Raw genomic sequence first — 14324 nt, 5'->3', positions numbered from 1 at the left:
TATGAAAATGTCACAAATGACATTTTTTTGAAATTATTTAGAAAAATAAGTATTGGTTGTTTACTGAACCAAAACATATACCCGTATAAGCTTTGGTTAACGAAGCCTGTGGTTGTGCAAAAATGTAAAAAATGTCATGTTTGAAAAACTGTTTTTCTTAAAATCGAAACATTGTGATTTCAAAAGCTTTTTTTTTAACCAAATTACAACTTAGTTGACCGATGAATCAAGTTCAAACCAATTCAATTTTAACTAAGATGGATCTTATGTGACAATTTCATAATTTGAACTAACCTAGAATTACTTTAATTTTAAATTTTCAAAATCCAAAAATTATTTAATATATTAAATTCAAATTCAATTAATTGATTCGACTTAAAAGAAAATATAGATTTTAATTTAAGATAAATTCTTTAAAGTAAAATTTAAGTAATATAAATTTAAAAAGTTATGTATTACATTTGAAGTGGATTTACTTTTTACTGTAAAATAATTTTTTTTTTACCCACTACCAAAAATAAAATCCCCGCTATTTCTAAGGCTTAATTAATAATATGTTCAATATTAATAGATTGAATATAAAATTTGTTTGATGTTCCAAAAAGAAAAAGAATAAAAAAAAAGGTGATAGAATGTATTTACAGAGTAATAAATAGAGAAGAGAGCTTTATTTTTGTGAATGGGATGAAAATACTCTTAATGCTAATATTTGGTAGGTATACATAATTCTTACTTATTTGACCAACTAATCATAATAACACGATCTGCATCAATATTACAGTCAACCATAGGAGGCATTGACAATGTCATGTCCTGGACTCTGATATTTTCTGGGTTACTTTGATTCTTCCTCACACATTCTAATCAATCCTCTTTGACTTTCATTCCTGAATCTTTTCCCATGACTTCTTTTCTGATAAGATCTCTTACAAAAAGAATCTGAACGATAAGCCATCTCTGTCACCCTTCATTTTCATTTTCTAATTTTCATAAAAAAATGTAACATTTCTTTTCACTTTGAATGTGGACTGACAGACAGACCACCCACGTTTTCTTTATCCCATAAAATTTATTTATTTATCTAATACCTTGATATCGAACTAATACACGACCAAAAATTATTTGTTTGCCAAGCAAAGCTAAAAAGAATAAAACAAAGCATGCAACACGACACCATTCATCCCTGCTATCACTTTGCTTCATGGGAGAGGTTCATATAATAAGTACTATTTTCCATATAAATCTTTTAAAAATCAACTACAATTCATGGTGTTAACTGATTATGTTAGTATATGTATTATTTCACAACATAGAAAATCAGAGGCAGGGACGATCAGAGCTAAGCATATAATAACTTTATATTCCTTTCTAGCAGATAGAGCTGATACACCGTCTTAAGACCTTGTAGTTCAGAAATTCATATCTAACCCCCCAAAAGAGAAAAGTTGATTAAACATGGAAATGGAAGTAACAGTGCCCTGGTAGAGGATTGCTAGTATTGTCCTATGGAACAGAAACTACAACTACACTGCTCACATTGGTTTTACACAAAAAGATTAGAAGAAAAAAGAAAAACAATTACTGTCACTAGAGGGGTCACAATGCTTCTCATGGCTAAGTACATTAGTTGGAGGAACTAGAAGGATTTTGACTGCCACTTGAGCTCAGACTCAGGTCAAGAATGTTGTTTGGAGCATTAGCTTTCTGATTTCCCTTGGAGAGTTTCTGTTTGAGCTCAGACAACAGTGCCTGGTTCTCTTGATTAAGAAGCTGTGCCTTCTTCCTTAGTCTCTCGTTCTCTTTCATTATGTAACAGTTCTGCAGGTACAGCTTTGAGTTCAACCTCTCCATCACTGCCGATAAAATCTCCAAACTTTCCTGCACTGAACCTGAAACCAGAAAACGATTGTTACGTTTGATCCAGAGAGTATGATATGGAGCAAAGAATCCAAAGGGGTAGATTCACAGATATATTATATTTGATAGAGAAGAAGAAGAAAATATAAAGTAAAGAAAGGAGGAAGGAACAGAAGGACCTTAATAATAACAGAATGGAGAAAAAAGAAAGAAAGATAGAAGAATATGCAAGCTTGCTAGTGAATGTGTTGCTTTATGAATTGCTTTGGTAGATATAATTATGACAGTTAAGAGAAGAAGGCAATATGAACAGGGAAAAGCATAGGGGGGGTGGAGGCCAGAAGAATTGAGTCTTTTGGACCACCTTGTCAAATAAATAGAGCATATGGGGTTGTCTGAAAAAACTAAAGAAGATGGATGATGCAGGGGGGGAGAGGCACTGACTTGAAAGCAGAAGAAAAGAAGATGGCTTCTTTCGGCTATCCCAAGAGGGAAGAAAAGGATAAAGGTCCTACCCACGTAAAAGGGACAAGCTTCGTACACCAAGATCTTCTGTGTGTTGGTATGTCTATGCAAAAACACAGTTCTTGGTGTTCCAAGCACACATAAGAGGCATTCCAAAAGGTTTTTAATATCCTCAGTAGTGCCAAAAGTTGCCAAAAGTAAAATGGAAATAAATAAATAAATAACTTAATGGAAGGCTATGGCTAGAGAAAGACAAAGAAACCATCGAGAGTGTTTTTCTTTCTTTTATTCTTTTAAAAACTTATATAAAATATAGATAAAATAAAATAAAGAAAACAGAATCTACAGAGAAAAAGGTTTGATAGGCCAAAAACATTCCCTCCACAAAACAAGGTGGAGTGAAACTAAGATACCTCAAACTATGTGAAAGGCTTCTTAAGTTAGAAGAAGCAAGCGAAGAGTACAGGTGATTTGGACTCAGACATCTAAACCAAAAAACACTAACTTTGCAACAGCCTAAAATACCATGTCTACATTTGTTTGTGAAAGTAATGAGGAAAACAAAACAGCACAAGAACAAGAAGATGGATAATGTGAGTGAGAAAGAGAGAGAGAGAAAAAGAAAGAGGTGGGGTCCCCTTTGTCTTTCCCTCCTGAACTTTTCGAAAAAGATCACCTTTTGAAGGAGGGTGGTTTGGGTGGTGGAGGAAGCAGAGTCTGGACTGTGGAAGGAGTAGCAGTGTGAAAAGGGTGAGTTTAGGGATGAGGAAGTGAGGGACAAAGGGAACAAAGGGTGTTAATTTATAGAGGAAAAAACACAGAAGAGAGAGGAAGAGCAGAGAGTCACAGACAGACATGAAAATAAAAACATAAATAAAATAAATTAAAAAAAAAAAGAGAGAGAGGGTGGGGGGACGTGCCCCTCTTCTTTCTGACACAACAATCATGCATGTGTAAGCATGGAAGGCGGCCGGTTAGTAGCCTAAAAGATTTTATGTTTCGCTTCTATGATGATGCTTATGGCGTCATGCCAATCATGATGCTCTACCTTTCATTTTGCTTTTCTATTTTTTTAAGGGTACGTTCTTTCTTCTTTCATCACTCAAATGTTGGTTAGGATTCACATTTGCCACCAACTATACTTTCAGATGATTGGTACATATATATTTAATCTAATACAAGTATCTTTAGATATCATTCTTTAACTTTATGTCCAATTCAACAGAAATAAAACAAAGCAATTTGGTGAGAAACTAATCTGGTTTAAGACAGAAGAAAAGAAGGAAAAATGTGTATGGGAGAATACAGTGGGAATAAAAATGGTTATAATGGGAGAGAAGAGGAGAGGAACAATAATGGGGGCTTTCAGTTTAGGGTTTGGAAAATGATGATGGGCTAGGCCGTCCCAAGATATGCAATGATGGTTTGGATTGGGTCCAAAACCACCATCAGCACCCTTCCTTACCCCCTCACCCCTATCATCAATTACTCTTTTGTTTTATTTATGCTCTGGTTCTTCTATTTTTAGGCCTCCATAATTTACACTTTCGTTTGTGTAATTTTCATGTGTTGGGAAGTGTTGGCAGTAATCATTCTTTTTGCTGTAATGTTATTCCTTCTTTTGTTGAAAATGGAGATTTTTGTGAAGACCTCAGTGAGAGAGAGAGAAAGAAAGGAAGAGACTGCCAATGGAGTTGTATCCACTACACGGCACGGCACTACTTAGCTACTAGTAGCTACTTGTGTGTGTGTTTAATTCTTCACCATCATCGTTTCCCATATTAATTATGAATATCCCTAGTTTTACATTTGAGTGATGATACGAAATTTTGTTCATTTATGTAGGTGTATCATAAGATATGATAAGAAATGATACGAGTGAGATGCCCAAAACCAAAACCAGCTGCCTTAGCTCATGTGTTAATTTGCTTTCTTTGTTTTTATATGGTTGAGAGAGAGCTTTAACTTTTCAACAAACTAAATGTGAAATCATTAAAAAGGTTCCAGAAAAGGGGAAAAAAGAAAATGATGGAGGGGTGTTAAGCATTGTCATTACACTAAAGCAGGGTTGTTTTAGTGGCACAGGCTCTGTTTGAGAATCAACTGTTACTCTTAAACAGATTCCATTCACATTTATTATTACCCTGTGGGTGGTTTATCTTAGCTAATTAGAAGCACTGATGGTGTTTTGTTTTACGTTATTATATATAATGATAATAATCCTAATAATTATGAGGAAATGTGTATGGTAGTGTGTTAAGTAAAGCACTGGTTTTGTTGCTAAAAGAAGGAGATGAGGTTGAGATAATAATAATTGTTAGGGGAAAAATAAGGAGTTTGATGAGAGTTTGGGCCTCGTGGGTTATGAGTGGTAGAAACGTGAAGCATCATGGTTGACAGATGGTGGTATTTTGGATGCGTCTATTTTTCTTCTGTGAGTGAAGTTGTCAAACAGTTGATGGGTGTGGCCCCCTTCAACTTCCCCCTTTCAATCCCTCTTTCGGACTTTGCTTGCATCCATCTCTGTTATCTAATTCTGGCCTCCATCTCTCAAATTACTCTTTCATCCTTAACACACTTCTCTGCTTTCTTTCTTTTTTAAAATTTTCATCTAAGTTCAAATTTATGTTTTTATTAGCATCTTTTTATATCTTTTAAATTCAAATGTGAATGTGTGTAGTGTCTTAAAAAGGTATTCATGGATACGTTGGTATATCAAAATTTGGAAAATATTCATTTTTTCCCTAAAATATTTTTAAATAGACAAATTTAATTAATTTAATAATTTATCTAAAATATTTTTTTTGTGAAAATTAATTTATCAAACATACATTTTTATTTTTAAAAAAATACTAAATATTATATGTTCTTAAAAAAAGTGATATTTTAAACTGGTAGAAAAAGACTATATTGTTGATATAAAAATAAAATTAAAGAAACATAGAAAGAAGATTATCTTATTATTCAAATTAATAAAAGTATAATTTTAACCAATAACATGTAGATAAGATATTATATGAATGTTCATTGCTTTGAACGTAGAAACTAATTTCTCATATAGTACATACAGGAGTCAACACCAAATCATTGATTGAAATTAACTTGTAGAGATTTTTCAATTAATTAAATATACCTGAATTTAAATCAGACCAAAACCCTTGTAAAAAATTAATCTGCAAGGTTTCAGTTAGGTTTTTCACCCCTTCAAAATATTTACCTACTTTTAGTAAAGTAAATAAAATAATTTTTTTTAAACTAAAATTATCTTGTACATAAATTAAAAAAGTAAAAAAATTCATAAATTATTTTATATAAAAATTAATATTTAACTATAAACATTCATTTATTTATTTTCTTATATTTCACCCATAAAAATATTAATGATGAAATTTGTTGATGATTCCAGTCAATCTTTTATATATTAATTTAAAACTCTAACCTATCATAGATAATAAGTTTGCTTAATTAATTTTTATATATATTAATTTTATCTTTTAATAAAATTTTAAATTAAAATAAAGATCTTATTAATTTTATTTTCTAAATGATTTTTTAAATTTAATTATTATTAATATCTAATTATTTTATAAATTTAATTATTTTTTAACTAAATAATTATTTATAATAAAAATTTATTAAAAAATAAATAAAAATTACTTATAATAAAATTGTGATTTATTATTATAAAAGAATAACACTCATAACATGTGTTATTTATAATAATAATAATAATAATAATAATAATGGTTAAATATGTTTTTCGTCCCTTAAGTATCACAGGATTTTGGTTTTAGTCCCTACTCCAAACTTTGATGGTTTTTAGCCCTCATAGTTTTGAAACTCTTACTATTAGTCCTTAAAATTAGACAGCGTTAACTTTTAGTAGATGTGGCTAACGGCCAGCCCACGTGTGATGTTACATTTCCTGACTACTTTTAATTGATGTGGCAGTAAAGGTGTGGTGGTCGGTCGGCCTGGTGGGTATTGGACAAAGACCGAACGGTTATGGTGACGTGTGGAGTGGACTATATAAAAGACCGAACGGTATTGGGCAAAGACCAAACGGTTATAGGCAAAGACCGAACGGGGTTCCGCAAATACCGAGCGGTGTTGGTCAAAGACCGAACGGTTATGGTGACTGGTGGAGTGCAATATATGAAAGATAGAACAGTATTGGGCACAGACCGAACGGTTATGGTGACGGGTGGAGTGCAATACATGAAAGACCGAACGGTTATGGGCAAAGACCATCATGCCGACCACCAGACCGAGTGGTCGACCACCCACCAGGCCGACCGACCACCAGACCTTTACTGTCACGTCAATTAAAAGTAGTCAGGTGGCATGACACGTGGGCTGGCCGTTAGCCACGTCAAACAAAAGTTAACGTTATCCAATTTTAAGGACTAATAGTAAGAATTTCAAAACTACGAGACTAAAAACCATCAAAGTTTCGAGTAGAGACTAAAACCAAAATCGTGTGATACTTAAGGGATGAAAAACATATTTAACCCTAATAATAATAATAATAATGATGGTGATGATTTTAACTTTTGAAAAAACAAAAGTAAATTTAATTTACAATTATGAGGAAGCAGATATCTATTATTTCTAAAACATTTAAAATTACTAATTTTAGTTACTATTTTAATTATCAACTTTTGGTAAAATATGTTTTTTATAGTTTGGTCAATATAAAATATTTATTACCAATTAAAGTATATATTAAGGTGACATGAAAATATTTTAAGTTTGAAAAAAATGAAGTATTATTATAAAGTTGATTTTTTTAGAAATAAAAATTGCACACTTTTGTAAGATTATAAAATCCAGAAGTGGATTTTAGCTTTTTAAATTTTTATGTATTTGATGAAAGGTGACTATCCAAATGACATTAAGTAGTTTGTCCAATATATATAAATTTTAATCATTTTATAAAATTTAAAAATATATTTAAACCAAGAAAAAAAAAGAAACTAACTAAACTATTTTTATAAATATATAACTAGGAAATAAGTTAACAATTATTTTAGTTTTGGTTAAATGAAAATTACTATAAGGAGTTATTTTGGATTTTGTGAAATTGTTTAAATTTTGTTATCTAATTCTATATGACCATATAAACGTGAAAATAAATTAATAGGTGAAAAGGATATTTTAATATTCAATATAATGATTCAATTGTAAACATGGAGTATATTTTCTGAATGCTAAAAGTATGTCTCTACCTTATATAATAACCATATTTGTTAAGAAAAATATTAGAAACACAAATTTTTGTTTAGAGTTTAAATATATTTTTAATTTATATCCTACCTTATATAAAAAATTCTTATTTTCCATTTCTCTAAATATACATTTTATTTTATTTCTATAATCAATGACACTCATGATTTATCTGTTTAATCATGTATGTATGATGACAAATTTGATACCTCCTATTAGAAAGTGGGTTTAAGCCTAACTCAATTCCACAAAACCGGCTTATAGGGTGAGGTTTGCACTTCACTTATATATTATGAATTGGCCTTATCTCTAGGCTTAAACTCACTTTCTAATATGGTATTAGAGCCTTGTTTAGAATCTATCCTAGCGAGTTCTAAGTGGGCATTCTATTATTCTATTCCACTCGCAATCGGGCCGTTATCGGACCACCAAATTTTTACTATCACACACGAGATGTCTATACCTCAGCGTGAATGATGTGTGTTGGAAGTCTCACATCGACTAGAGATAAAGCCAATTCATAATATATAAGTGAGGTGCAAATCTCACCCTACAAGCCGATTTTGTGGGATTGATTTAGGCTTAAACCCACTTTCTAATACCTCCAAATAAAATTCTAGATTTCTAAAAGAAATTTATTTATATATTTTACACTAAACTACTGGAATCAAAAGAAGTAATAATTTTAGATTTTGTAGGGATGGACATTGAAAAAACATTTACATCTAAAATAATAATTTGTTTATTCTATAATATTTAAATTAATATTTTGAAATTTGTGATTAAAAAAATATTTAATTCAAAATAAAACGTACTAATATTTCTAAAATATATTAAGTTATTATTGTAATGATAAAATAAACTTTATATTGAATTATATTAAACTATATCACTCAGTTCCTCATAATTTTAAAAAAATATTAAATAAATATATATGTGAAAATATAAAAATAAGTTACTTTATTTATTTATATATTAAAGGATGATGATGCACTTTGTTACAAGTTAAACGTATTTCCTATTAAAGCTACACAAATAAAATAAAAATTTAATTTAACAGTTTTTCTTATTTTACTTATAAAAAATTTTAAGAATAGAATTTAGTACATAATTTGTTTAATAAATCTATCAATATACTACTGACTTGTAATCTAGTTTAATTAATATAAAAGTCTTTTATAAATTTTTTAAAATAATTTAGTATAAGGCTTTTTGGCTTATAAACTATGAACATTCTAACCTCCAACTTTGAAATTATAACTTATAATTTACTTAATTTTATTTTTATATTTTTAATTTTTTTAATTTTAATTTATCTCTATGTATTATTATTTCAATCTGCACAACTAATTGTTGTACTATGTTTACTATATGTTTCTTTTAATTTGTGCAATATATTTTAAAATTAATTTAATATAAAAATTAAAATAAAATTTTATTAAATAGTTTTCTGCAAAAAAAAATATGTGATAAAAATTATAAAAAAATCAATGAAACAATACTTCAGTATTAAAAAAATTAAATCCCTAAAATAAAATTTAATTAATTCTCATTATCATTTAAATAATATATTTAAATTACTTGTTCAAGTCATTAAAATATATATAACTTTTAAAAGGTAAATAAAGTTACTAACATGATTAATTTAAAAATTTTAAATCATAATTATATAATAATATTTTTATTTAAAACACAAATTATGTATAATAAAACTTATATAATTATATTATTTTGTATTATTTCATAGTTATTAACTAAGTAAAATTTTATTATTAATAAATAGGTTATCATATAAATATTAATTTATTAATTATAAGCCAATTTATGAACTAAAGTAATTTATTAAATAACCTAATATTGAAGGAGAAGATGACCAAGATTAAAATTATGATTACATAGTTGGATGTAAATGAGTTATTGCAGTATCATTTGTACTCTTATTTATTTCGTACAACAAAATCCATAGCATTTAGTTCACACAGGATGTGCTTTCAATTATTCTGTTTCTCACTATTTTCACTTTCTATAAAGTCAAATAAATTTAGCATGTTTTTAATTATTTAATATTTATTGGTGTCTTCTATGAAGTATATACTCTTATATATTATTTGAATTATCTACAATCAAATGGTTATATTAAAAAAAAAAAAACTAGAATGAAAGGATAGAGTTCTGTTACTAAGTTTTTTTTCATAATGTAATGAAAAAAAATGTAAATTACACATTGAAATTAGATAATCAATTTTATATACATGTCACGGAAAACGTAAATTAAGTTCATGAAAACATGTTAATTTTAAATTAAAAACTAGTTTTCTATTATATTTATTAAATGACTTTCTTATTTAAGAATGAAAAAAAAATTATTCATATAATTACTTAAAATATTTATATTTTTATTATTCACAACTTGATTATATATATATAATTCACAATTCAAAGCTTGCTATTTTTCTTAAGAAAATATTTAAAAAATACACTATATCCTCATTCAATTTTCTAGTTAGTTTGTGATTTATAAAAGAAGCATCATTAATATGTAATATATTACTCATTATTTTTAATATATAATAATAAGAAGTTATATAATGCATTGATCATTAATTTTAGTAGTTCGGTTTTTTTTTTATGTAACTTTTGGTTGAGATTATTTTTAAATTATGATTCATAAGACAATTGTCATATTTTACAAACATAAATTTAATCCTGCTGTTGTTGATAGAAGATACTTTTGATAAATTACATGGAAAAATCTTAATATACACCTTTCATATAGGCTTTCCTTTAGATTACTAAACCCATCTAAACTTGATGTGATGAAAAAGTTTCAGTTTTTAATTTTTGATATTGTTCTCATAAGAATAGCAAATTTATGAACAGAAGCATCATCATGATTTTTCCAACATAGATCATCGTTGGTGTGTGTTTGTTTGGTTGAGCACAGTAGTGTCTAGCTAGCTACTTTCTGTGATTAGTTTAGTTTGGCGAAAATTGGTTTGAAAATTGGTTTGTAATTAGTAGCAGCAGTGATTGGTGAAACATAATTGATTTAGTGTGTGGCTTTTCTGCAAATGAAATCAGTAGCGATCTATATCTTTTGCGTTTTGTAACGGCGATATAGCTGCGGCTAAGAGCTTCCTCTGCTCAACAAAAGTAGTAGCCTCATGAGTTCCTACCCCATCATTTCTTCAAACACCTTCACTACACAAACATGTGCTCTCGGTCAATATTGCATTCAACTTGGTATAATAAAAATAAAAATAATAATGATGATGGCAGTGAAAGAAGCAAAAGGGTGAATCCAAAGATGCAAGACATAAGCACAAAACAGAGACAGTAAATTGGATTAAATGCTGGTTGTGTGAATCTAATAAAAAGGGTGTTGTAAATCCGCTCAGAACGAAACAATGATGGCAAAGTCCCAAATTAATAGTTTATTCATTCATGATTTAAGGGTGGTTAGTTTTTTCATAAATGAGTGTAAAAAAATTTAATTTTTATTTTAATTTATAATATTTGCATGGGCAGAGAAATAACTGGCAGTCATGAATACCCATGATGTCTATAATTACAATTATGCAGCGTGGTAACGAGGCATCTTTATTATTGTTAGAAAAAAAAAAGAAAATAGAAAAGAGATGATTGCATGAGGCAGTGAGAGAGAAGAAGACACGTGAAAGGGTTTGAAATTTGTTATATGTGTGCTGATGATGGGTGAGTGAGCGTGTGTGGAAGAAAGAAAGATAGAAAGCCCAAATGGTATGATTTGATGAATATTTCAAAGCTTCCATTACTTCTTTTTCTGAGGTCATTTACAATGATTTCGCATAATACCAATCCCTGCACTGCTAATGATGATTTTTTACATTATTACGGTCCGTAAGTGCATTGAACCCTACACGTGAGCTTAGGGGTTCCATCAATTTTTTAGCCTCTCTTCTCTTCTCTTTCGGGACCACTCTTCGCCCTTTCACCCTCTTTCCTCTTTTCCCAACCATACCCATAATCACCTTTTTTTTTTTTTCTTATTTATTTATCAAATATTATTTTCACACTTTTATTTCCACTGAAAATATTGTGTCAAAATGTATATAAGTACTCTATAAACTATAAATTATAAAATATAAAATAAAACTGTACGCTTGTAATTATAGGAATCCGTATTCTGTGTTCAATTTCAGTCATTTTATATAAAGTTAATTTTTCTTGTCTAAAATGAGAATTTGATCAAATGGAAGGTGATTTATCATACTATACTATATATTAATGGTATGATCGTAAAAAAAAAAAAAATGATTGTGCATAGTATTTTTCTTTTCTTTTAACGGTTGCTACAGTTTTGATCTTTAAAGAAAAAATCAGTTTTTCTTTTGGTTTTTTAGTTTTTTTAATAAAAATATTATTTTATTTAAAAACAAATATATTTATTGATAGAAGGAAAGAACTTATTTTAATATGTGAAAGAAGTTACTTTGATGTTTATGGTGATCTTATCTATTTGGCAAGCATTGATTTCACAGAACGTGTTTTTGGTCTTAAAAAAAAATTCAGAGGTGTTCATTAGAAAGGAAAAACAAAATGTTACAACATTTATCGGGTGAAAAAAGTTTATGAAATTACATTATTATTCTTTAATAATAAATAGAAAAACCATGATAAAAGTATGAGACTTTAATAGGATTTTTGGTTAAAATGAAAACAATAAAAGAAAAATATGACGTTCTGTTTCTCTGAGTTTTCTTTTGCAATTTTAGGCAAAAACTATTTTTGTCTTTTTTCTTACCTAGATTTAGCCTTTTCAGATATGAAGCACTCTTTAGTTCTTTCTTTATATAAAGATATGAGGCGCATTTATAGTACTACAAGGATTAATCTTTATTGCATCACCTCATCCATCATACATTTCTTTCTACATGGAGAGTAACACTGTAAATTATTATCATTAAAAATTAAAGCTTTAATACCTCTTTTCTTTAATTATCATAATTATTTGTTTAATTTACCATGCTATTTTTAATATTTCTAATTTAATTACCTTTTAAATAAATTAATATATACTTTTAATGAAAAGATTATATTTACAGGGTTTAAAATAATAAAAAAATAATGATTTTGTGTGAACCCGAAAATAAAAAGTTATGTTTTTGGAAGTAAATTAAATATATTTATGAGAACTAAATCAAAAAATAACATATTTATACAAATAAAAAATAAAAACTAATATATGTTTTTTTAAAGAAGTAACATTTATAAAAGTGTCACACTAAAATTGATTAATAATTTTAACATGTTTAACATATTTGTGTTGATTCCAATAATTAATATGAAAAATTGCTAAATTAGTCTTTTTTTTAACATTAATATAATTTATCATTTTTTTCATCTTACTGACTATGACAATGTTTATTATTGTAAGCTATTCACAATAGTAAATCAAATATAATTAACTTTTATACTGAAAATATTGTTTGCACTTATCAGTCTTCATTACTGTTACTTGGATATCTAGGCCTTGATATAGGCTAAAGGGTCAATCCAAAAGCTTGTGAAAAAAAAAATTAGGGCCTAAATTGAATTATGTAATTTGTTTTTGTGTGTGTGAAATAGAAAGTCTTAAAAATTGTATTTCTCTTTTGTAAAAATTTAGAAGATACTTAGAAAAAAAATACTTCTCCACAACATTTGAAAACACATATTATATACAATTCTTATTTTTCTCCAATTTAGTGAATACACTAACTCAGGGATAATGATACTTTCACAACATTTTTTTGACAACATTTTAACACTGTCTACGTGTCATTCTGTGATTGGTCCAAAATTATTCCACAATCAATAATAATAATCATAAACACTAATATAGACCAATCACAGAATGACACGTAGACAGTGTTAAAATGTTGTCAAAAAAATATTGTCAAAGTATCATTGTCCTTAAGTAGCTAACTTGTATCAACAATTCTTATATGATGGAACCTCATATAGAGTATGAATGAGTGATCTTTCACAAAATGGTGAATTACTTACAATCTATCACATCAATTAGGTAAGAGAAGTAAAGAAATTCAACTCAAAACTAAAAATAAAAGAATAATACTTTGACAACATTTTTTGACAATATTTTAACATCATTTACGTGTCATTCTGTGATTGGTCCAAAATTATTTCACAATCAATAATAATAATCATAAACACTAACATGGACCAATCACATAATATCACGTAAATATTGTTAAAATGTTGTCAAAAAAATATTGTCAAAGTATCATTATCCTTAAAAAAAATGTAAGAATATAAACTACTTAAAATTATTAAGAATAAGTATCAACAGAGCAAACTATTACATTATGTAAGTTCCTGATGATGGCATAGTTAGATGACTCTTTTGGAAGTGTATTGGTATGTTGCAAGTAATAAATTCATGTAAATTCAATTACGTAATCTAAAGTGATTTGTTATATAATTATTTGATTAGAAAGAAAATTAATTATAATATTTTTTAATAAAATACAAAATTAAAGACAATATTTTAAGTAATTTATTTTCTGAATATTGAAATAGATATTTTTAATTTTTAATAAAAAAATTAATCAAAAGGTGATGAAGATCTAGTTTTGAATCCGACTTAATGAATTATTTTTCAACAACTTTCACCAACAAATAATAAAGAATGAACATGTGAAAGGTAATAAAGATAGAACATGTGAAAGGATATAGAGATAAGATAAATTTTATAAGAAAGATTGATAATTCAGGGAAGTAACAATAAGATTGAT

The 14324-nt window shown here is 27.9% G+C and overlaps 1 protein-coding gene across 5 annotated transcripts; it reads right to left on the bottom strand.

Annotated features, from left to right (window-relative positions):
* Nucleotides 1–1340: 1340 nt before the first annotated feature.
* Nucleotides 1341–3205, bottom strand: LOC124836441 (protein LITTLE ZIPPER 3-like). Of its 5 annotated transcripts, none has more exons than XM_047311602.2 (2): nt 2999–3205; nt 1341–1889 (listed from the first exon to the last, which is right to left on the bottom strand). In XM_047311602.2, the coding sequence occupies exons 1-2, from the start codon at nt 3177–3179 to the stop codon at nt 1624–1626; spliced, it is 447 nt and encodes a 148-aa protein (XP_047167558.2). In that variant the 5' UTR covers nt 3180–3205; the 3' UTR covers nt 1341–1623. The 5 variants fall into 5 exon arrangements, with proteins under 5 accessions (XP_047167558.2, XP_047167557.1, XP_087953756.1 ...); XM_047311601.2 differs by lacking the exon at nt 2999–3205 and adding an exon at nt 2736–2973; XM_088097630.1 differs by lacking the exon at nt 2999–3205 and adding an exon at nt 2302–2715.
* Nucleotides 3206–14324: the final 11119 nt, after the last annotated feature.

This window comes from Vigna umbellata, chromosome 8 (assembly GCF_029865625.1).
Source record: "Vigna umbellata cultivar VRB3 chromosome 8, Vumbellata_1.0, whole genome shotgun sequence".
Classification (NCBI taxonomy): Eukaryota; Viridiplantae; Streptophyta; class Magnoliopsida; order Fabales; family Fabaceae; genus Vigna; species Vigna umbellata.
The sequence above is the reverse complement of the archived record's forward strand: the minus strand, read 5'-3'. Positions and strand labels throughout refer to the sequence as shown.